Source organism: Notolabrus celidotus, chromosome 23 (assembly GCF_009762535.1).
Source record: "Notolabrus celidotus isolate fNotCel1 chromosome 23, fNotCel1.pri, whole genome shotgun sequence".
NCBI classification, from domain to species: domain Eukaryota; kingdom Metazoa; phylum Chordata; class Actinopteri; order Labriformes; family Labridae; genus Notolabrus; species Notolabrus celidotus.
In genome coordinates this window covers 485,151-510,460 of record NC_048294.1, presented here as the reverse complement: position 1 = coordinate 510,460, position 25,310 = coordinate 485,151, and the positions used below count along the sequence as shown (strand labels likewise).

At 38.3% G+C, this 25,310-nt stretch overlaps 3 protein-coding genes across 4 annotated transcripts; 1 reads left to right on the top strand and 2 right to left on the bottom strand.

The window, feature by feature from the left end:
* Positions 1-1,261: 1,261 nt before the first annotated feature.
* On the top strand, positions 1,262-8,631 carry LOC117807012 (low affinity immunoglobulin gamma Fc region receptor III-like). Of its 2 annotated transcripts, XM_034676043.1 has the most exons (12): positions 1,279-1,362; positions 1,516-1,572; positions 1,689-1,940; positions 4,182-4,427; positions 4,797-4,937; positions 5,779-5,841; positions 6,125-6,169; positions 6,311-6,385; positions 7,428-7,490; positions 7,573-7,629; positions 7,899-7,961; positions 8,320-8,631. In XM_034676043.1, exons 1-12 carry the CDS (start codon positions 1,320-1,322, stop codon positions 8,340-8,342), a joined length of 1,128 nt encoding a protein of 375 aa, XP_034531934.1. In that variant the 5' UTR covers positions 1,279-1,319; the 3' UTR covers positions 8,343-8,631. The 2 variants fall into 2 exon arrangements, with proteins under 2 accessions (XP_034531935.1, XP_034531934.1); XM_034676044.1 differs by lacking the exon at positions 5,779-5,841 and having other exon boundaries at positions 1,262-1,362.
* A 1,217-nt stretch (positions 8,632-9,848) lies between these two features.
* On the bottom strand, positions 9,849-11,968 carry LOC117807750 (butyrophilin subfamily 3 member A2-like). Its single transcript, XM_034677148.1, has 4 exons — positions 11,860-11,968; positions 11,407-11,748; positions 10,959-11,240; positions 9,849-10,435 (listed from the first exon to the last, which is right to left on the bottom strand). The coding sequence occupies exons 1-4, from the start codon at positions 11,966-11,968 to the stop codon at positions 9,849-9,851; spliced, it is 1,320 nt and encodes a 439-aa protein (XP_034533039.1).
* A 949-nt stretch (positions 11,969-12,917) lies between these two features.
* On the bottom strand, positions 12,918-22,726 carry LOC117807749 (butyrophilin-like protein 2). The gene is made up of 10 exons (XM_034677147.1): positions 22,399-22,726; positions 22,024-22,305; positions 21,820-21,939; positions 21,249-21,502; positions 17,775-17,889; positions 17,322-17,663; positions 16,700-16,981; positions 16,488-16,607; positions 16,199-16,325; positions 12,918-12,972 (listed from the first exon to the last, which is right to left on the bottom strand). Exons 1-10 carry the CDS (start codon positions 22,724-22,726, stop codon positions 12,918-12,920), a joined length of 2,025 nt encoding a protein of 674 aa, XP_034533038.1.
* Positions 22,727-25,310: the final 2,584 nt, after the last annotated feature.

Genomic DNA, 25,310 nt, shown 5'->3' with positions numbered 1-25,310 from the left:
CAGTGTCTTGCTCAAGGACACTTTGGCATGTGACTGCAGGAGCTGGGGTCGATAGATGACCTCCTCTACCCACTGAGCCACAGCCGCCCCACCTTGGTAGTGCCCAGAAGGCGAACTGGCACCCTACAGCCACCAGCCTAATTCCTTGAACTAGTAACCCCATGGTTCCCAAGCCAAGTCCCAGGAGACTAAAGGCTGATTCATACTTCTGAGTTGAATAAACGGCGTACCCTACGCCGGGGGTCCGTGTAGCTCCCGTACCTACGCCGAGGCCTACACACGTAGCTGACCTGCACCTCCTCCAGAATGTAACTACCCGTAGAGCCGACGCTGACCGCAAGCCCTGTGATTGGTCCGCTCGGCAGCTTTGTCTTTCCCGCATTCATATCACTTCCAGGATCCCGGACATCGGCCACACATCGGCCGTGTATTTCATCTCCTCCTCTCTATTCTTCATGTAATCATGTCTGTATGATAAACAGTAACATGTATCAGCTGTAGATTAACATAACACGCTCTGAATCTCTGTGGAAAAGTAAACAGAGATCGTAGCGGGACCGGAAGCAGGCGACCGGCTATCAGAGAGACCGCACTGCCCTCAAGCGTTTCGGAGGAGAATTGCTGCGCGACACGGACACACAAGTATGTGGTGCTCATGTCCGCGTCAGCCCCTGCTGCGTAGGGGAGACACAGAAGTATAAATCAGCCTTAAGCTGCTGCTGGTTGAGGTAAGTATGTATGAAAGGGTGCAGGATGATTGAAAATTCAAGTTTGAGATTCTTCTGGACTCTCAGGCCTTGTTTGGACAGGAACAGCCTCCCTACCTGCATGTTCCTGCAACAGCATTATGAAAACAATATGCCTGCACACAGATCTGCAAAATGACTGATTCACTGGAGCATGCATGCCAGGCCAGGCTACAGGCATTCTTCAATAGAGTGGTGAATACAGACAAGCAGATAATGGCACACTGAAAAATGGATTACCTTCTCCCAATGTGCTTTAGGGTTCAGAATCCCTGAGTGTGCTTTGTTTTCTTTATAAAGGGAGAGAGGGTGGAATAATATTTGCAGGAAAGGGAATCAAGAACTGAGACAGAGAGAAGCCCAGACTCTCTGATGATCAGGTTTGCTTGTGTGGACTCAGTGACACAGTCTCTCTGAAACAGCTACATGATGACACGCTATTTTAAACCCCAGAGTAACCGAGACCTCAGTTAAAGGATGTCATGCTGCAGCATCTACTCTGAACAGGAAAAGGAGACATGACAACCTCACGTACAACAGACTTAGCCTTTATTCAGTCTGACACTTCTTCAGATGCAAGACAACATGGGGGTCGCTGTGCTTGGCCTGAGACTCTGTGAGTACTGAATCTGTCTCTCTGAAACTAGAACTTTAATGACCTCGGTTTGAGGTTCTCTTTGCCTGATAACATTTTTAAATATCTATATATACAAACCTGTGTGTTATATGTCTGTTTCTGACACACTGCCTGCTCCTGTTGTCTCTCCAGTGGTGTCTGTGTCGTTGCTGCTTCCTGCCCAGAGTCACAACTATACTCTAAAAGCAGGTGAGTTAAGGTTTTAGGATCAAACTTAAAAGTTAGACCGGCTGTGTTTTACAGAACAAACACAACAATTCAACCTCCAAAAAGAGGCTTTGATTTTGTATTTCTGTCTTTCACAGGTGCTGCTTTCCCTCACATTGACCCCCAAAGACTGCACTTCTTTGAGTATGAATACATAACATTGAACTGTGAGGGGTTCACCGGCTCAACTGAATGGAGAGTGATGAAAAATAATCCACTAAAGGCGACTGGATGGGAGAACTCAGTAAGATCGCTGAGTATCGGTCCTGCTTTTGAAGTCCACAGCGGAGAATACTGGTGTGAAAATGGAGAGGGGGAGAGAAGCAACGCTCTCAACATCGTGGTCACAGGCATGTATCAGAAACAACAACTCTCATTCTTCATATTTATCAACAACGTCAGAAAACTGAGGAGTTTCAACATTTGAAACATCTTTAGTTTAGTCCTTGTTCTTCAATGGATCTCAAGAGAAGAGAACAAGGACTTCAAAGGTGATCCCTTGAACTTATGCTTGATGAAGGTGGCAGTGCTGCTTGGTCGTGGCGACGTGGTCTAGGGGGTAGTATCTGCGTGGTCACCAACCGGCTTGGTTGCAATGCTTTTAAGGATGTGGTGCTCATCGAGGGTTTGGTGGTATTGGAGGGACCCCTGATCTGTTTCATTAGGGCACAAGTATTTTGCAGATTTCAGGAAAGACTTTAATGGTAGTGGTTGGCACTATTGCTCCACAGCAAGAGGTTTCCTGGTTGTTATTGGGGCTGGGGCCTTTCAGCATTGAGTTTGCATGTTCTCCTTAAGGTGTTCTCTCTCAGGGTACTTGGGCCTTAGAGAAATGCTCGTTAGGTTAACTGGTGACTCTAAGTTAGTCGTAGGTGTGAGAGTAAGAGAGACTTGTCTCTATAACATCAGACTTCCACGTGATCCGCTGTTGGTCCGTCTCCGTGCTCTCTCGTCTGTCACCACAACCGGTTGTGTTTCCAGAACGCAGCATGGAGCAGGACCTCCGGACAGCTGGAGTCATGTGACCGAGGTTTTCCCCTTGGTAATCCCTGAATCAAGGATTCTCCTCCTCCTCCTCTCCTCATCCATGTTGTCTTTCTGGTCCTCTGAAAACCTCTGACCTGTTGACTGGGTTCATGGAATCGTCTCCCCCTTTTGATATGTCTCTGATCATGATACATCTATCCCTAGCTTCTTATCTGCATAATCAATAAGTAATGGATGTATTGGTTATCAGAACTGTCCATTTTTATGTAGAAATGTAGAAATTTCACCACATTACAAAAAGGGGATCCCCAAGGTTCAGTTCTTGGACCAGTGCCATTCAGCGTTCATATATTCAACGATATAAAACCTCATTACACAATCCTAACTTTAGGTCCAGAACGAGTCCGGTCTTTGCAGCTTTGACCGGACAGCTGGAGTCATGTGACCGAGGTTTCCCCTTCTGTAATCCCTGAATCAAGGATCCTCCTCCTCCTCCTCCTCTCCTCATCCATGTTGTCTTTCTGGTCCTCTGAAAACCTCTGACCTGTTGACTCCAGGCCTGGCTCCGCTCATCATGACTTTGGTTTGTTGTTGTAGTTAAGTGAAATACGATCTGGTGATAACAAATTCTGATTTTAATAGAAGTATCATTTCTCCCTTTTCTCAACTAATCTGAGAAGAAAAGTCAGAATTCAGACTTTAAAAAAGAATCACATTCTGAAGTCTGACTTTGAACAAAAAATTCAAGAGAAAATGTAAAAATTCCTATTTTTAAACTTAGAATCTGAGAAAAAGATTAATTCTGACTTTTTCTCAGACCTCTGAAAAAAGTTGAATTCTGAGAAAAAAGTTTTAAATCAGAATTTAATCAGAAATGTATTGAAAAACCTGTTAAAAAAAGTCAGAATTCAGACTTTAACTTTGAAATCTGAGACAAAGATTAAATTCTGACATTTTATTCAGATTTTTTTTTAAAGTCTGAGTTCTGACTTTTAACAAAAAATATCAAGAAAGACAGAAATCAGATTTTTAATCATAGAATCTGAGAAAAAGGACGACTTCTCCCTGAAGTCATGTGACCGAGGTTTCCCCTTGGTAATCCCTGAATCAAGGATTCTCCTCCTCCTCCTCCTCTCCTCATCCATGTTGTCTTTCTGGTCCTCTGAAAACCTCTGACCTGTTGACTCCAGGCCTGGCTCCGCTCATCATGATGGATACACATCTTGTGTATCTGATCCAGAGGACTCCAACCTGCCGGATCAGAGATGCAGCCGGAACGCAACAGAGCGGATCCAGTGGAAGTTAACACATTGACTAGAATAGAAACCTATCAGATCTGGTGCTGTGACGGATCCGGTGGGATTTGGTCGTTAGTGTAGCCTGTGATTGACCAGTGTCCTGTCTTGTTTTAACTTTATCTTGTCTCCTACCCTGAATAGAATAAGCAGTATACTGGATTAATTCAAATTTCAAGGCAGAAGTCAAATAACCTTGCTTGAAAGTTTGCATTTCTCTGCAGCCTGTGTCATACAAGAGGACTCTGTTAGTCCAGTTTCAGTGAGGATTGCTACTTGATCCTAACTGCATGTCTCTGTGTTGTTCAGCTGGTGATGTGATCCTGGAGAGTCCTGTTCTCCCTCTGATGGAAGGACAGACTGTCACTCTGCGCTGTAAAAAACGGCTTTCATCCAACAACTTTGTCGCTGATTTCTATAAAGACGGGGGTTTCAAAGAGACAGGATATAAAGGCAAGATGACCATTCACAATGTCTCTGTGTCTGATGAAGGACTCTACAAGTGCAGTATCTCTGGAGCTGGAGAATCACCGGAGAGCCGGCTCACTGTCGGGGGTGAGACATAAAAACGTGCTTTATCTTTAAATATGAGAAAGGACTGTTTTCAAACTGCAGTCGGGTTCACAGATTTCAGATTTATGTGCTTATAAGAATATATTAAAGGAAAGTCAGAACACAAGACTTGGTGGGAAGAGAGGCTCACCTTTACCTTTGTTCATGTCTGCATACTTACATGCTAACAAAGACAAAGCTAACATTTGCTAGCTTGCATTTGTTCTCCCAGTAGTGGGTCATAAGAAAGGAAATATATCAAATATGATTGCAGCATGACCATGTCTTTGTTTAGACAATTGTAGGCGGACTGAAAATATCATGCATTAACTCAAGAGACCTTTAAACCTATTTCTTCTTTGATGTGTACAGCATACATTGAACAAGAGACTCCTCCTCCTCCCAGGCGTGGTTCCAGTCACATCACCACATGGTTATCAGTTTTCTTCAGCGTTTGTTTTGTGGCAGTGCTGCTCTCAGTGGGAGGACTACTTCACTATAGGAAATCTAGAGGTACAGAAAGAGATTCATTTTCCTTTGCACGAATGAAATCCTGTTGCTTTTATGGAACAGACAAAATATTCATAATGAAGTGTTCCTTTTGTCTGAAAACTGAAATGTGCTGAAAGAAGTCAGGACTGTCTTGCTGGTGATAGAGAAAGTTTCTCTGAGCAGCTTTAATCAGGCCCTGCTGTGTTTCCTGTTTTATTTTGTAGGTCTTGATCCCTGTGTTTCCAGTTTAGTTTTACCTCCTGCTCCTCTGTGTTCCCCTCCTTTTCTGATTAACCTCATTAGTTCCACCTGTGTCCTGTGTTCCACACCTGTGTCATTTACTCTGTGCACTTAGTTTCTCTGTTTCCTGTGTTGGATCGTTGTACGTCTTTTTTGTATTCCCATTGTTTTCTTTTAGATTTAGTTCTTGGATGTCTTTAGTAAGTTTTGTTTGCATCTTTTGTTCTTTTATAATTAAAACCTTTATTTTTCTGCACATGGATCCTCCAAGTTTTTCCCAACTTGACAGAAAAATAAAGGTTTTGGAAGCACAGGCATAAAGAATGACAAAACTAAACAAGAAACACAAAACATGGATGACTAAAAATAAGAGGAACACATAGAGTAACCTCAAAATAACTCAGGGATACACACAGGGAGGGAACAATGAAATGAAACAGGAAACAAAGACATGACTCCTTATCCACTAAAGGGGATTTTCTAACAACATATCATTTCAGTGAATATTTTACGTGTGCAGAAATCAACAAATTGTTCGTGTTGATACTGAATGAAGATGTGTGTTTGAAAATGTCTGTTTTTTTTTAAATATTAAATGACTGTATTTAATTTCATCCTGCAGGTTTTCAAGCTGAAGATAACAAGGAGACATTGAATGTTATGAGGACAGAGAGAAGAGGGAGAGGTACTTTACTGAAGTCACAATACAAAAATAATAGATGATTAAATAATCCCTGATATGTGAAGCAAAGAGATTAGCACAGTGAAGAGAGACTTTGACTTTGAGTGACACATCCAAGACTTTAATCCATAAATGTCACATTTAAGAAGTAGAATAAATATTTGTTAACAGACATTGTAGTAAAGCTATAGAATCAGTGCAGAATCACTTTGCATAATTGTTAAAAAAAACCTGGACAGCTTCCTTAGAGCTCTCAGACTCTCTCTTTTCTCTGTTTTCCTTGTAGTGAGAGGATTCTTCTCTCATGGATCAACAACAGAATCAGCCCAAAGTGAGTATCAACACTGAAGGAACACAGAACACATCTTCAGTGTATAACTGCACAGTCCCCAAATATATTAAGATAACTGTCACATGTTAATGTATCAGAGTCAGTCTGTTCTATCATCATGAAATTCATATTTATTTCCAGTTTATGAAAACGTCAGTGTGGCTGATCAAGACATGAGTGTGTATGCCAACGTCCCAAGGAATAAAAACAAACAAGGTACATCTCTAACTCAATACTTTTTAAATGTTTTAAACTTCATTTTAGTTTAACCATTGTGTTAATAATAATAATAACTTTATTTATATAACACCTTTAAAAACACATGTTTACAAAGTGCTTTGATAAACAAAGAATGGCAGAATTTGAATTACAGAATAAACCTTTAACAGACACAGTGTTCAAATTCTAACAATGTGAGGACAAAATACAATACTAAAGATTTGAAAGAATAAATGCAAATTAAACAGAATAAAGTGGTTAGAAAGTAGACCAATGAATCATTGTTATGGAGGTTTTTCAAAAAAGTTGAATAAAAATTAAGTAAATAAAGAAGTGAATAAACAAATAAATAAATAAATCAAGGGAATAAGGGACAATAATAAGGTTTTAAGAAGACGATGACATCACATCAGAGCAAATAGACCAGGACATATTAAGAATATTAAAATAATCAATGAATGAATAATTAAATAATCAAATAGAATTCAAAATAATGTATTAGTTAGATAACAAATACAAATACCAATAAATAAATACAAATAAAAAGTGGTTAAAGGGATAATTCATATAAAAGCAAGTGTGTAAATGTGAGTCTTAAGAAGAGATTTAGAGGAGTGTTCAAAGTCAATACAAGATTTTCAGCACCCTTTTTTATTTGGGCTTTTATACCTTTATTCCTGCTATACTGTAAGGACCATAGTGTCTCTGCATGGAGAGTTAACCCCTCAGTTAGTTTGGATAATTCCTGTTTCACTGTTTTGTCACTTTAAAAGTTACTCCTCCCACTCCTTTCAGATATGTCAATATTATTTGTATTAGTCATGAAACAGAGCATTGTTTTTAAAGTCTGTCCTCTTGTGACGGTCTGTCTGTTTGATTGGAGGTTTGTGTCTTTTTCAACATGTTTGAAATATACCATTTTAATTTAATTCAATACAATGATCACATGCAGTAGTTTTATGTGAAATAGTTAAACAAGAAACAGTTCTGTCATAGTTTCATTTTGTTGAATTAAAGATGATTTTATTTTGTGTTGCAGGTCGTCAGGGTCAACATAAGAAGAAGACAGTAGGAGCTTTAACCACAGCGAGACAGACGAGAGGTACTGTGTACACATTAAAAAACACATTATATTATTAAAGATTGTAAATAACAAAACTTCTTTATTTTCTTTAACATCTCAGTTTCAGGAGAGTCAGTTTTACCTGATACTAAAAGATCACAGCAAAAGACACACAGAGGTATTTCACTCTGAGTGTTTATATTGTTACCTGTAACATCAATTATAAATTCAGTCAATCAAGTTATTTATTTATTCCATTATTTTATTATCAGACTAAAATAAAATCAATGTTTTATCAATTCATGCATTATCAATTAAAGCCTGTTTCTCAAACGAAGGTATCAATGTGGTTGAACTTAAATGTAACAAATATTTTATTTTTTATTATTTTTCTGCTTGTTGTTGTTTTTGGAATATTAAATGACTGGATTTAATTTCATCCTGCAGGTTTTCAAGCTGAAGATAAAAAGGAGACATTGAATGTTATGAGGACAGAGAGAAGAGGGAGAGGTACTTTACTGAAGTCACAATACAAAATAATAGATGATTAAATAATCCCTGATATGTGAATTATTTTATCATTCTAACATTCAATTCAGGTATTGTTGATTAGATCATTTAATTTTAATTATGTTCAATGAATCTTTTTTTCCTTCACAAGCGACTTAATGACTGAGAAATATAAACTCAGGTGTCATCTGAAAAACGGTTCATGCATAATTCATAAAAGGGGGTTTTTGTGGGTCAGAGTAATGTCATCATTCAAATATATTGCACATGACTATAGTCAAAGCTTAGTGAAATAAATATGACATGTTTTAATAAAATATTGACCGCTGTGATCAGTTTATATTTCCTCTGTTTACAGGTCACAGGGAGCAGAAATACTAACAGACGGTGGAGAAACTCTTTGAATCTGTGAAAGCTGTGTGTAATGTTTTAGAACTATTTCATCTGTAATTTTGATATCCATGATGTTCTCAACATGCAGAAAGATGCATCAAGAAGATAATGTGTGTTATTATATGTGTGTGTGTATTTTTAGTGTGTTTTTCTGGTTGTCCTCTCTGCACATGTTTGTAAGTGCTGCTCAATTAAAAGTAAGGAACCTCAAAATCAATCGAAATGCTCTTAATGGTCTTCAAACCTGTTGATCAAAATGTTTGATTTTAAATGTCAGGTTTTGTTTACGCCCTGCTGCCATTTTGAAATAACATTAGATTTTTTTAAAGCCAGAACAAAAAAAAAACAGCCAGTAAAGACTCTTATTAAGTCCATCTTATTGATCCCTCATCACTTTATCACTTTTGTAATCCTGGTTGTTTTTGTTGTTTTTATTTCCTTACTTGAATTTGTCTCCATATAAAACAGACTGAGTGTATCTGAAATAAAATGTTCTATAAAATATTTGAAATACCCGTAAAAAAAAAACAAAAAAACAATGGTGCTGTGTTATTTGAAAGTATTTCATAAATTATTTTTTTATTCATCATGCAATGTAAAAACTTTTAATCATTTCTTGTAATAATAATCAGGATAAAACATGAATATTAAACTAAATAATGAATATATGTTTTTCTACTGACACATTTAATGATTGAAAGATATTTTAAAGCTTCTTTAATTTGATATATAAATACATATCTATACTTATAAACTTGTGGCAGTTGTAATAAAGTCAATCTGCTATTTAAAGAATATTAGACTTCACTTACTTTACTTACTTTTTTCAACATGAAGGATATGTAGGAACATGTTTTATTGTATTTTGTGTCACTGAACTTTGTGGAAGATGAAACCATGAGGGAGACATGTTTTATATTAAAGATCAGAGTTTTAATTTTTCAGAAAAATCTCAATCACATGAAAAAAGGAGAGAAAATCATGTTACAGTGATGGTTTTAGAACACCTAAATATTGATTCATTCATGAGCTAAAACTGTTACATCTTAATGTTCTCAGGAACCCAAAATGTTACAGAAATACTTTGAATTTTTCAATCATAGTAAAATATAACATTAGTTAAATAATGTACTCAAAGAATAGCCAGCAGGGTGTTTGAATAATCATGACATCAGAGAATAGAAATACAAATGAAAGAATAATAATATTGATAGAATCACCATACATATTGAATTATTGATACATTTTATGATATATAAAGAAAACTTCATGAATACATTTTTCCCTTGTTTAACCTGGTTGTGATGTCAGTTTCAGGTTTCAAAATCCAACATTAAAATAGAGTGGACACATGATGCAGTTCACACAGGATCAGTAGGGCAGTGTACAGGCAGAGGGGATGTGACATTAACACGAGGGGAAGAGAGTCTTAAAATGGACCAAAGTGAAATGTAACTTATTTGGATGTCATCAAGAGTGAGTGTTAAACTCTCATCAGTTATTGTAATAACTATCTGTTACTTCTACTGTTTCATAATGCTGCTCTGACTCCTCCTCGCTCTCAGACTGCTCTGACTGAAGTCTCTCCTGATCCTCATCCTGCTGTGTCTTCATCTCATTTAATGCTTCTTTTATTTCATCAATCTGGTTTTCCACTTTTTCCTTCCTGTCTGTCATTTTTAAAATCACGTGCGTTGTTTTCTGTAATTTATTCTCAATGCTGTCCAAAGATCTTTTATACTGTGTCTTTTTGTTTTCCAGTTCTATTTTTAACTTCAATAGATCGCTCTTCTTCACATCTTTGTTCCAATGAAATGTATCACTTACATTATTAAGTTTCTTCTCGTTCTCTCTCCGCTCTTTCTCCACTTTCTCCAGCTTTGATATGTGTATTGCTTTTGAGATCTCCAGTTCTGTCTTCTGTTCCTCCATTATTGAAATCAAATCTAGCATGTCATTCTTTTCTTGCTCCTTCTCCTGTAACTTATCTTCCAGACCCTTCATACTCTTACCACCTTTAACAAGCTGCTCTTCTTCTCCTCTTCCTTCTGGAGTCTCACTGCTGCACTGCACCCAGTCATCTGTTCACAAGAAGAGGACACAACGTGTTAAATTTAGAGTTTAAACTTGTTGAATTCATGCAGTGTTTTAACATAAATATGACTTTTATACGGAGACTAAATAAAGTAAAACTAAGAATAACTAACACAGTGGAGAAGCTCTAATAAAAGGGACCAGCTTCATTTCCAAACCTGCACTTCTTATATTACAGGCATCTTTTTTGTAACATCACAGACATGATAGACATGATTCTGTCTGAGGAAATCTGGGATCATCAGACCACCAGGCTGTTGTTACTTGAAAAGAAGTAAAATATAATTGTAACTTACTTCCTCTCTGTTGTCTTAGTTTCCAAAGAACAAATAAAACCACTAAAAGAAGCAGGAAGCAAACGAAGAAGATCACGGTTATACGAGCAGCAGAACTGGGTGGTGCCAGACATGCTTCATCTGAAATGACACAACAAAACAAATATATCATTTATCAGCAGAACCCTGTTTTTAAACATAAATACATGATAAATTACAAAACAAATATTCTCACCTTGAAATTTGACTCTAGTCTCTCTGGTCTGGGTGATGTTCCTCTGATGGACTCTACATGTGAAGATGTTGCTCTCTCTCTTCTCCACAGTCACTCTGCTGCTGACAGAGTAGAGATCATCAAGACCTCTGACTGTCTCTGTAGGTCCAGCAGAGAGGAGGTTTCCATTATCATCCAGCCACAACACCTCAGGCTCTGGATACCAGCCTTTAGACTCACACTGTAGCTCCAGTCCACTGGTGCTTCTTTTGATACCAGATATGACAGGCGGGGAGACAGCACCTGAGAACAGACAGGGGATTAAAACGAACAAATATACACTTGTTTTTTAAAATCTAATCTTGGAAACCTTTTCTTTGGAGACTGTGCAAACATTGCAAATGCACAGTAATCCATTCAAGGAGTGTTGAGGTTACCAACTCAAACCAAATATTGTTATGTCACTTACCAACAACAAGCTGAATAAAAGCATCTCTATATATTCCAGGGATGAGGCATTTGTACATTCCTGCATCAGAGATTTTCACTTTGGAGAGTTTTAGTGAGACGTCACCGAGCTTCAGTTTGTTCATGGACAGAGATGTTCTCCCCTCATATTTGGGGTTCTGGTCCTCCAGCAGGTCCTGACCGCCCCGTCTAACATGAACAAATCTGGGGTACATGTCCATCTTAGTCCACTCCACAGCCATAGAAACAGCATCTATAGCAGGTTCCAGCTGACAGGGCAGGAAGATGTCATCACCAGTTATTGTAAATACTGGCTGAAGAGGACTGACCACCTGATACTGACCTGTGGATGGACGTAGAGGTTATACATCACTTCATGTATTTACTTGACTGATAGAAAGACTGTTATCTTGAGGTTATACCTGATGTATTCATGTAATGATTAGCATGTTACCTTCAGAGGATTGTGTTAGCAGAAGCAGGCCAGCAGTGTGAATGACAATCACAATGCTGCTGAAGCTGAGCTGAAGTTTGGGGGATCGTCCTTCTTTAGGCTGAAACATTTTGTCCTGAAGATTCAAACAAATATTTGTGACATGTTTGTTTTTTTACAGCAGGATACCATGAAACTAAAAGATTTCAATCCAGACATCCAGTATTTTGTAAAAGCATGTCTTCTTCTTTTTTCACTTCCTCTTTCAAACAATAAGCGGACTATCTCTGAACTCTTTATTCCAATCAGCTCTCACTTCCATTAGATCTAATGTCAAACATTCACCACCCCTCTAACATTCATTATTGCATTGTCACATTAGCAGTAATACATGTGCATTGATCAGTTAGACTGTTAATCATCCTGGTTTGTAAATGACACCATCTTTGTTATATCTTGATAAGGTCCAGTCTTTGTGTCCTCGTTCATTACCGCTGAATGTCATTTAAAGCTAACGCTTGAGCCGATCATACTTTGTCATCTTTCTTCAACAGCACATTAAACATCATGCTAGAAGGATAGATCATTACATTTGGAGGCATATAGTTATTTATTGGGCGGAAACATTGGATCAGTAGAGAATAGAAATTGAATTATTCTTGTTGTAGTTTCACTGCTTTTCTACCAGCCTCAGATAATTAAACTGCAAACAGAGATCATATCATAAGTTTTAATCATCAGGATTGTTTAAAATGCATAAAAGAAACGTACCTGTGAGTGTTGGTGAGTCGTCTCGGCACAGACTGTATTATAAAGCACAAAGTCCACAAATAAAACAGACTTTCATCTCAGATAGAAGGAGGTGTGGCTGATATAAATGTATTATCGTCAGTCTGCTGCAGTGAAGATGTGACTGTATTACAGTACAGTATTAACAAGTGTATCACTTTAAAGAAGCAGTGTGTAGTTTTTAGCAGAACAGACTTGGTAGAAATGGAATATAATATTCATAAGTATGTTTAAATGAGTGTTTAATCACCTGAATGTAATACTAATAAGTTAGAACAAGCCTTTTAGATTTACATAGGAGCAGGGCCCCTTCCACAGAGGCCTCCATCCTGCACCACCATGTTTCTACAGCAGAACAGAGCGGACAAACTCTACACCAAACACAATCTGTACTTGTTGTATCGCTTGTTAGAAAAAGAAGAAAGTGGTTGTTGTGCGTAAAATAATGTCTGGTGATAAAAGTTTTTATGGTAAAACCTTGATAAATGGAGGATCATGCTTATCATGCATCACAGGAGCTTCTTCTCCTTGAAGGCCACCGTCACTTCACAGATGGACGGGTTAGGCAGGGGAGCGTTTCAGTCTAGAGTCTGACCGAAATACAGGAACTGAACGAATCCAGAAAAAAGCCCACTGGACTTAAAGGGAGAGGAGGGTCTCAGGGTGAAAGGAAGAAGCAGCGATGATGATGGTTGGTGGGATAATGATGATAATAACTATGGTTAGTATCATTGCTATTACTACGGTTATTGTTATCATTATTACAGTTATTAATGTCTCCATTAGTGGTAATACTTCATTGTTATTGAGGTCAGTGTTGCTGTTGCTGTCATTATTTCATCATTTGACTGTTAGTATTTTTATTAATATTACTATTCATTAATGTAAAATAATGTATTATTATTACAATAATGTATGTATCTTTAATTAATGGATGTATTATTATTATATCAATTTGTGCTTACTCAATTTCTTACTTGCCCATTGAAGTATTTGCCTTTTCTTATTATTATTATCATCTTATATTTTATTTGCATTTTCCTTTCTTTCTTTCTTTCTTTCTTTCTTTCTTTCTTTCTTTCTTTCTTTCTTTCTTTCTTTCTTTCTTTCTTTCTTTCTTTCTTTCTTATTCATAATTCATTATTGTTGTTTTATTTAATGTTTGGTCTTTCTGTTAAGTATTTATTTAGCTAAACCCCTTCCTCAGATTTGTTTCCATTATTTTCTCCCACTCACTTAATCTAGAACAACTGTCCTTTTTGCTACAATTAAACATACAAAGAGACACAGGCCTACACTCAAACACACACAAACACACACAGCCATTTTAAGCATCCTCAACGCACAATGTTACAATACATTTGTAGTTCCTGCTAGTCACTGTTTTGTTTCCTAAGTGTTCACTTGTTGTCTTGTCTTTCAAATTGTTTTGTATATTATATTCTGCATTTTCAGACTTTGATTAAAAAAATATACAATTTGATTGATAGATAAAGTTAAATAATCTAATTTCTACACACTGTACCTTTAACAACATTCAGTCAAATGTTCCTGCTTACTTTTTTCAACATGAAGGATATGTATGAACAAGTTGTATAGTCTTTTGTCACAGACCTTTGTGGAAGATGAAAGAGTAGCCATGAGGGAGACATGTTTTATATTAAAGCTCAGAGTTTTAATGTTTCAGAAAAACCTCTCATTCTCATAATCCAGACCTATGTGTAAGATCACTATCACCACATGAAACCTCTTAAGAAACTAAAAAGGAGCCGGGTGCTGAATGCTGGAGGACACTTATGAATCGACAACATCCCAACACAAGTCCAAAAGTTAGCTTCATTGATTCATTCGTGAGCCAAACTGTTACATCTTATTGTTCTCAGCAACCCAACATGTTACAGAAATACTTAGAATTTTTCAATTCTCATAATAAAATAAAACATTATTTAAAAAATGCACTAAAAGAAGAATCCCCTTTAAAATCATGCATTTTATGATATATAAATAAAACTTCATGAATACAATTTTTTCACTTGTTTAAACTGGTTGTGATGTCAGTTTCAGGTTTCAAAATCAAACATTAAAACAGAGTGGACACATGATGCAGTTCACACATGATCAGTAGGGCAGTGTACAGGCAGAGGGGATGTGACATTAACACGAGGGGAAGAGAGTCTTAAAATGGACCAAAGTGACATGTAACTTCTTTGAATGTCATTAAGAGTGAGTGTTTAACTCAGTAGGGATAGTAACTGTTACTCGTACTGTTTCTTCATGCTGCTGACTCCTCCTCTCTCTCAGTCTGCTCTGACTGAAGTCTCTCCTGATCCTCATCCACCTCTGTCTCCTCCTCTCTCTCAGTCTGCTCTGACTGAAGTCTCTCCTGATCCTCATCCTGCTGTGTCTCCTCCTCACTCCCAGTCTGCTCTGACTGCAGTCTCTCCTGATCCTCATCCTGCTGTGTCTCCTCCTCTCTCTCATCCTGCTCTGACTGAAGTCTCTCCTGATCCTCATCCTGCTGTGTCTCCTCCTCACTCCCAGTCTGCTCTGACTGCAGTCTCTCCTGATCCTCATCCACCTCTGTCTCCTCCTCTCTCTCAGTCTGCTGTGTCTCCTCCTCTCTCTCAGTCTGCTCTGACTGAAGTCTCTCCTTATCCTCATCCTGCTGTGTCTCCTCCTCTCTCTCATCCTGCTCTGACTGAAGTCTCTCCTGATCCTCATCCTGCTGTGTCTCCTCCTCACTCTCAGTCTGCTCTGACTGAAGTCTCTCCTGATCCTCATCCTGCTGTGTCTCCTCCTCTCTCTCATCCTGCTCTGACTGAAGTCTCTCCTGATCCTCATCCTGCTGTGTCTCCTCCTCACTCTCAGTCTGCTCTGACTGAAGTCTCTCCTGATCCTCATCCTGCTGTGTCTCCTCCTCTCTCTCATCCTGCTCTGACTGAAGTCTCTCCTGATCCTCATCCTGCTGTGTCTCCTCCTCTCTCTCATCCTGCTCTGACTGAAGTCTCTCCTGATCCTCATCCTGCTGGGTCTCCTCCTCTCTCTCATCCTGCTGTGTCTCCTCCTCTCTCTCAGTCTGCTCTGACTGAAGTCTCTCCTGATCCTCATCCTGCTGTGTCTCCTCCTCTCTCTCATCCTGCTCTGACTGAAGTCTCTCCTGATCCTCATCCTGCTCTGACTGAAGTCTCTCCTGATCCTCATCCTGCTGTGTCTCCTCCTCTCTCTCATCCTGCTCTGACTGAAGTCTCTCCTGATCCTCATCCACCTCTGTCTTCGTCTCATTAATTGTTTTTTTATTTTATTGCATCAATCTGGTTTTTTACTTTGTACTTCTATTTGTTCATTCTAGAAATCATATCCTCTGTTCCCTGTAGTGCATTCTCAATGCTCTCTAAAGGTTTCTTATGCTCTGCCTTTTTTATTTTTTCCCAGTTTTATTTGTTTCTTGGATTGAGATATCTCCCTGTTATCTTTTTTCCCAAAAAATGTAGTCATTGCTTCAAAAGATTTCTTCTCTTTCTCTATCGGCTTTTTATCCTTCTTCTCTTGCTTTAACTTGTTAGCTCTTAACCTCTTCAGTTCTTTTTCATGTTCCTCCAATATCGAAATCAGATCTAGTACACCAGGCTCTTCCTCCTGTAACTCATCATCCAGACGCTTCCTGTTCTTACGGTTTTGTCCACGGTGCACCTTTTTTTCTGTTCACAAAAAGAGGAAACAAGCTGTTAAATTGAAAGATCACACTTTTTTTAAGAGGGAAAAACAAACTTTAACAACCCATAGAGAGACATACAAGCAACACGACTCTCAAAAAGCGTTCGTTCACACTTTAAAAGATGAAAAACTAATTATTCACTTACTGTCTTTCTTTTGTTTCAGTTTCCACAGAAGGAAGAAAACTACTGAAAAAAGTAGGACCCCAGCCAACGAGACCGCAAGGATACGAGCGATACAGTTAGACTTTGTCGGGAATACATCATCTGAAAAGACAAAGACAACAAGCTCAGTGAAACATCAGACTTCTGATTTTATTGATTTAACAAATTAAACAAATAAAACAAAATATTCTCACCTTGAATTTGGATTCTTGTCTCTCTGGTCTGGGTGATGTTCCCCTGATGGACTCTACAGGTGAACATGATGCTCTCTCTCTTCTCCACAGTCACTCTGCTGCTGACCGTATAGAGACCATCAGGACCTCTGAAGGTCTTTGTAGGTCCAGCAGAGAGGTGGTTTCCATTATCATCCAGCCAGAACACCTCAGGCTCTGGATACCAGCCTTTAGACTCACACTGCAGCTCCAGTCCACCCGTGCTTCTTTTGATACCAGATATGACAGGTGAGGAGACAGCACCTGAGAACAGACAGGGGATTTAAAATGAGCATGTATAAAACTATTTTTTAACTCTGATCTTTGAAACTCTTTCTTTGGAGTTGTAAATGCACAGTAATCCATTCAAGGAGTGTTGAGAAATATGTCTGTACCTAAATACAACAGCCCATCTAATAACTCCTTATTTCTTTCTCTGCCTCTCTATGAATTATATCACTTCACTGAACATCCCACTTCATCTCTACTCTTTTAGATTAGTTGCTTCCTATCAAGCAGTAGAGGACATTTCCAAAAATATCACTATTCTAAGGCTTAAAATTATTCATTACCAACTCAAACTAAATACTCTTATGTCACTTACCAACAACAAGCCGAATAAAAGCATCTCTGTTAATTCCAGGGATGAGGCATTTGTACGTTCCTGCATCAGAGATTTTCACTTTGGAGAGTTTTAGTGAGACGTCACCGAGCTTCAGTTTGTTCATGGACAGAGATGTTCTCCCCTCATATTTGGGGTTCTGGCCATCCAGCAGGTCCTGACCGCCCCGTCTAACATGAACAAATCTGGGGTACATGTCCATCTTAGTCCACTCCACAGCCATAGAAACAGCATCTATAGCAGGTTCCAGATGACAGGGCAGGAAGATGTCATCACCAGTTATTGTAAATACTGGCTGAAGAGGACTGACCACCTGATACTGACCTGTGGATGGACGTAGTGGTTATACTTCACTTCATGTATTTACTTGACTGATAGAAAGACTGTTATCTTGAGGTTATACCTGATGTACTCATGTAATGATTAGCATGTTACCTTCAGAGGATTGTGTTAGCAGAAGCAGGCCAGCAGTGTGAATGACAATCACAATGCTGCTGAAGCTGAGCTGAAGTTTGGGGGATCGTCCTTCTTTAAGCTGAAACATTTTGTCCTAAAGATTCAAACAAATATTTGTAACATGTTGATTTTATTTTTACAGCATGATACCATGAAATTAAAAGATTTCAATCCAGACATCCAGTATTTTGTGAAAGCATGTCTTCTTCTTTTTTCACTTCTTCTTTCAAACAATAAACAGACTGTCTCTGAACTCTTTACTCCAATCAGCTCTCACTTCCATTAGATCTAAAGTCAAATGTTCACCACCCCTCTAACATTCATTATTGCATTGTCACATTAGCAGTAATACATGTGCATTGATCAGTTAGACTGTTAATCATCCTGGCTTGTAAATGACACCACATTTGTTATTCATAATTTTCACGTGATGTCACACTCTTATGGACCCGCCCCCCCTGGAGGGAGAGAAAGACTTCCTCCTTCTACAAGCTACAGGGAAATGACCGGACTCTGCTGCCAGCTATGTGTTTAAAATGCCTGACATATATTGTTTAATTATATGACGAGGAGACAAGCCTGGGTTCAGCTTCGTAAGATTCCCACCTGAGAAAGCTGCTGTCCCTACTGGGGGAACAAAACAAGGATCAAAGTCCCCACTTCTTTGAGCTTTGAACATTTCATTGATTTAAATTAAACAGAGTATTTCAATTAATGTATGTTTAGTCAATGTCGTTCTGACATGGTCGTTGTGCGTGGACCGATGTAAACAACTCCACCGCTAACTTCTTGACACCACTAGCTAACCAGCTAATGCTAGCTTAGTAATAACGTTTCTGTTTTCACCACCGGACACTTTTATCCTGAGAGTCTGGTGATAAAGGGGTCTGAGGTAAAGCAAGGAGAAGGTTAACATTTCTTGCAGAGGCTTCACAGTGAACTTTAGGGAGGGAGAGACGATTTGACACATCTGCATGAATGATATCAATCACCAATCCTCTGATGACAAAGATTTCTTGTTTAGATAAATGTAATCATCACCAACGTGAAGTTCTGCTGTTATAGATATACCTGATTCTGAAGAGATGGACGTTTAACATGCCTGTGCTGCAGCTCCATACAGCATTCAATGGAAACCCTTATTTTACTCATTATGACCTCCAGGCTTCACGCTGCTCACATGACTGAAAACTATGAATATCCTGGATGAGGTCCAGTCTTTGTTTCCTCGTTCATTACCGCTGAATGTCATTTAAAGCTAACGCTTGAGCCGATCATACTTTGTCATCTTTCTTCAACAGCACATTAAACATCATGCTAGAAGGATAGATTGTTACATTTGCAGTTGTATAGTTAATGATTGGGCGGAAACATTGGATCAGTAAATAATAAAAACAGTATTATTTATGTTGTAGTTTCACTGCTTTTCTACCAGAAACTGCAAACAGAGATCATATGATGAGTTTTAATCATCAGGATTGTTTAAAATGTATAAAAGAAACGTACCTGTGAGTGTTGGTGAGTCGTCTCGGCACAGACTGTATTATAAAGCACAAAGTCCACAAATAAAACAGACTTTCATCTCAGATAGAAGGAGGTGTGGCTGATATCAATGTATTATTGTCAGTCTGCTGCAGTGAAGATGTGACTGTATTACATTACAGTATTAACAAGTGTATCTCTTTAAAGAAGCAGTGTGTAGTTTTTAGCAGAACAGACTTGGTAGAAATGGAATATAATGTTCTAAAGTAAATTAGTATTTAATCACCTGAATGTAATACTAATAAGTTAGAACAAGCCTTTTAGATTTACAGTACATAGGAGCAGGGCCCCTTCCACAGAGGCCTCCATCCTGCACCACCATGTTTCTACAGCAGAACAGAGCGGACAAACTCTACACCAAACACAATCTGTACCTGGTATTTTGGTGCAGAAAATGAATTGGTTAAAAGAAGAAGAAGAAGAAGAAGAAGAACAACAACAACAAGAACAAGAAAAAGAAGGTGGTTCTATGCTTCCATTATTTCCACCCAGTCAGTTAATCTCAAACAACTGTCCTATTTGGTACAATCAAGCATACAAAGAGACACAGGCCTACACTCAAACACACACACGCACACTGATGTACACACACACACAGCGCCATCCTCAATGTGCAATATTACAATACATTATTTCCTGCTAGTCACTGTTTTGTCTCTTCAGTGTTCCATTGTTGTCTTATCTTTCACATTATTTTGTATATTATATTGTATCGTCATGTCTCTTACCCATATTGTATCATTATGCAAGATTTTACTCACTTTTTGCAACATGAAGGATATGTATGAACACGTTTCATTGTGTTTAGTATGACCTTTGTGGAAGATGAAACAGTAGCCAGGAGGGAGACATGTTTTATATTAAAGATCAGTTTTAATGTTTTAGTAAAATCTCAATTACATGAAAAAAGAGAGAAAATCATTTTATACTGATTGTATTGCAACACCTAAATAAAGCACTCATTATCATAATCCAGAACTGTGTATAAAATCAAAATCACCACATGAAACCTCTTAAGAATCTAAAAAGGAGCTGAATGCTGGTGGACACTTATGAATCGACAACATCCCAACACAAGTCCAAAAGTTAGCTTCATTGATTCATTCATGAGCCAAACTGTTATATCTTAATGTTCTCAGCAACCAAAGATGTTACAGAAATACTTTGAATTTTTCAATTCTCATAATAAAATAAAACATTAGTTATAAAATGCACTCAAAGAAGAATAGCTTGTAAAATCATGCAACAGTTTAAATAATCACGACATCAGAAAATGAAAATGAAAATGAAAATGAAAGAATAATAATATTAATAGAATCACCATATATATTGCATTATTTATACACTCATGATATATATAAAGAAAACTTCACTTGTTTAACCTGGTTGTGATGTCAGTTTCAGGTTTCAAATCAAACATTAAAACAGAGTGGACACATGATGCAGTTCACACATGATCAGTAGGGCAGTGTAGAGGCAGAGGGGATGTGACATTAACACGAGGTGAAGAGAGTCTTAAAATGGACCAAAGTGAAATGTAACTTCTTTGGATGTCATCAAGAGTGAGTGTTAAACTCAGTAGGGATTGTAATAACTATCTGTTACTTCTACTGTTTCATAATGCTGCTGTGTCTCCTCCTCTCTCTCAGACAGCTCTGACTGAAGTCTCTCCTGATCCTCATCCTGCTGTCTCTTCATCTCATTTAATGCTTTTTTTATTTTATCAATCTGTAATTCTACTTTTTTCTTCCTTTCTTCCATTTTTAAAATCACGTGCTTTGTTTTCTGTAATTTATTCTCAATGCTGTCCAAAGATATTTTATACTTTGTCTTTTTGTTTTCCAGTTCTATTTTTAACTTCAATAGCTCGCTCTCCCTCACATCTTTGTTCCAATGAAATGTATCACTTACATTATTAAGTTTCTTCTCGTTCTCTCTCCACTCTTTCTCCACTTTCTCCAGCTTTGATATGTGTGTTGCTTTTGAGATCTCCAGTTCTGTCTTCTGTTCCTCCATTATTGAAATCACATGTTGCATGTCATTCTTTTCTTGCTCCTTCTCCTGTAACTTATCTTCCAGACCCTTCATATTTTTACTTTCTTCAACAAACTGCTCTTCTTCTCCTCTTCCTCCTGGGGTTTCACTGCTGCACTGCACCCAGTCATCTGTTCACAAGAAGAGGACACAACGTGTTAATTTGAAAGTTTAAACTTGTTGAATTCATGCAGTGTTTTAACATAAAAGTATGACCTCTACAACATGCAGAAATGCAGCAGACTAAATGAAGTAAAACTAAGAATAACTAACACAGTGGAGAAGCTCTAATAAAATAAAACAGATCCACCAGCACTTCTTGTATTACAGGCATCTTTTTTGTAACATCACAGACATGATAGACATGATTCTGTCTGAGGACATCTGGGATCATCAGACCACCAGGTTGTTGTTACTTGAAAAGAAGTAAATCATAATTTTAACTTACTTCCTCTCTGTTGTCTTAGTTTCCAAAGAACAAATAAAACCACTGAAAGTGCCATGAAGCAAACGAAGAAGATCATGGTTATACGAGCAGCAGAACTGGGTGGTGCCACTGGTGCTTCATCTGAAACGACACAACAAAACAAACATATCATTTATCAGCAGAAGATGTTTTTAAACATAAATACATGATAAATTTAATACTCACCTTGAAATTGGACTCTAGTCTCTCTGGTCTGGGTGATGTTCCTCTGATGGACTCTACAGGTGAGGATGTCACTGTGTCTCATCTCCACAGTCACTCTGCTGCTGACAGAGTAGAGACCATCAGGACCTCTGATGGTCTCTGTAGGTCCAGCAGAGAGGTCTTTCCCCTCATGGTCCAGCCACAACACTTCAGGCTCTGGATACCAGCCTTTAGACTCACACTCTAACAACAACTCCTTGTCAGTAATCTCCTTTATGATGATAACAGGAGAGGAAACAGAGCCTGAGGACAAAAGAGAGGACAGTACTCAACATACAAGAAATGTCAATGTGTTCATTTACTGAGCTCAAATATGGGCACCACATGTGAACTTACCAACAACAAGTTCAACAAACAAGGTCTCCTGTCCTGGAATGTGGCACCTGTACTCTCCCTCATCAGACAGTTTGACTTTGGACAGCATCAGTGACATGTCTCCATGCTGCAGTTTGTCAGTGGACAATGACGTTCTGCCCACGTAGGATGGATTCTGATTGATCAGAAATTCCACGCCGTCGCGTCTCAAATGGACAAATCTGGGATTCAGGTCGAGTCTAGCCCACTCTAAGGTCATAGCTCTGATATCAGTCCCAGGTACGATGTGGCAAGGCAGAAGGATGTCCTCTCCAATCATCGCCAGGAGTGATGTGGAGGAGCCGATCATCTCCGCCTGACCTGGTGGAAACAAATCATATATTTAATATCTCTTCACATTGGTGCTTTTTCACGTTTCTCATACGGGGTGTCATTTATAAAGTTGTGCACACTGACACTGAAAATAACAGATATCCTAAGCATAGTATGTCAGAACTGACTGACAAATATTTGAAAGGCAGTTTTGGAGGCCATTAATAGATTAAGAGCAAAATGTAACATTGAGATTCAACATTTAACAATTTCATATAAAAAACAACATTTATATTTAACCAGGTCATGCTGCTCAAGATCGGGACACCTGTGTCTCTAACATTGCTCCCTGCAAAGTTGACAAACAACCTGATCACCTGAGTCTGTCCATGTGACTAGAACCCCCAAAGGCAAAGACGTGTGAGTCTTAAAGGCTCAGCAAGACCAGGTCCTGAGCAAGGCTAAGACATGAGTTCATGCTCCCCACCAGGTGTCACTCTATATATGCAGTGACTTTGACTTCTGCTCAGGTAGAGCTTTGTAACATTTATAAGAAGGCAAAGTTTGTGCTAAGACATCATCATCATGATAAGTCTAATAGGGTCCCAGACAAAACCTGACCATTCACCAGCTTAAAGAGGCATCCTTTGACCTTCTCAAACATGTATGCATTTGAATGCATGATTTAGTACACAGTGGAATAAGAACCACTACTAGATGCCTCAGTAAAACATTAACTTCAAATAATAAACATGTATGTGTAGCTTACCTCCACAGTGTATGAGGAGAAGGAAGACAACCAGAGTACTGACGGCACTGAGATGATATTTACAGGACGGTCGGTTCCCCTGATGAAACATCCTGAAAATTCAAATTAACATTTGTGAAAAAGTTAACAGAGTATAACTCAACCAGTCAACATTAAATCAATCATCCTCTGCTTTAGGAAAGCTGAGTGTCACATCATCATCAAAGTCACGAGCTGTGATAATAAAACACATGAACTCCTTTACTAAGTCTTGATTTCTTTACAAACTATGATCCATGAATGGGTGGATTATTATTCTTTATGCAATCACTTCAGCATGCATAAAATGTTAATTTATGTCACTATATCTATCCTTTAGTTCCCTTTATACTGGGGTTTGCTGGTGATTAAACAAACAGGATACGTGTGCAAACAATGCAAACACTGACATGAAGCTTTTACAGACTGACTTAGAAACACAAGACTTTCTCATAACCAGGTCGAAGTAATCCAAAACTTTGTACATATATAATTTAATTTAAATGACATGTTTGTTGCTGTTAATGCATCATCAGTGTGACACCAAGCGTTTATAGACCCATAGAAATTCTTCTTAGTTTAGAGATAACCTCCAGTGAAAGAGAGTTCCTTTTACATTTAATAATGAAGTTTATTGGAAATGTGTCCAAAATCAATACATGGAGTTTTTATATAAAAGAAACTTACCTGCTCCTTGTCTCAAAGAATCCCTGCAGTTGCCCGACGTGTCCTGATATAAAATGATGTGAACTTTAACCTGATCCAAAGGGTGCAGTCTGGACTCTGCTGCCAAAAGAGGTAGGTCTTAAAACATGCAGGTCTCTTTAGTGAACCCACAAATATCAAATTAACAAATGTAGACAGAAAATGAAACGTGTTTAAGTCTAGGTTTTTATGTGATTAAATGAGTGGCTTTATTTATAGAAAATGAATTTAAAACTGAACTTTGACCTTATCTCCTCATAAATGATAGCTGTTATAAAACACAGGTGTGAAGCATGGATAATAAATTGTCCTGGATAAATAACAGTGATGGTGGCTGACTAACTTCTACAGGCATTTGAGATAAACACAAGGTACTAGTGCTGAAACAAAGGATGACTGCTCAGTGAAGAAACCCAGACCACTATGCCCTCTACTGATCAGACTAGTACCCGACCCCATGGCTCCTCATGTCCCCCAAACCCTGAGATAGAAAGGACAGATGGGGAGTGAGAGCCAGCACATCACTGGGGTTATAAAGTGTTTCCTCCCTTCACTGAGGTTTCCTTTAGTTATGCCGTATTGAACATGTGTGTGAAGCAGGTAGTGGTGAACACTGGTGTAGCTCATAGCTGCTCATACAAGATGAACTGACAGAAGTTTGTTTTTAATGTAAATTCAGTAAAATATTAAATTAAGTGGGTGCTCTTAATGTCTTCTTATATGTGGTTGAACATTCAAACTTATCACTCAGTGGTTCAGAGAGAGACATTAACAATGAGATTTTATTTATGTAGCACTTTTCAATACAGGTAACAAAGTGCTTCACAATGGACATTAACAAAAAGTAGAAATGCAAGGCAAACTTAAGAACGTTAAAGCATACAAACTTATAAAACAGACTCTTAAAATCAAAGTTAGAATCAAATAAAATCACAGAATAAAAGATTTTCTGTAAAAATGTGTCTTAATAATGAAATAAATCAAGGGACTGACTCTGCAGGTCTGATCTCCTCTGGCAGGTTGTTCCAAAGTTTAGGAGCTCTGACTGAAAAAACCCTGTCCCCTTTGGTGTCAGTTGGGATCCTGGAACAGCCAGCAGAGGATCTCAGACCGTGTCCTGGTTCATGGG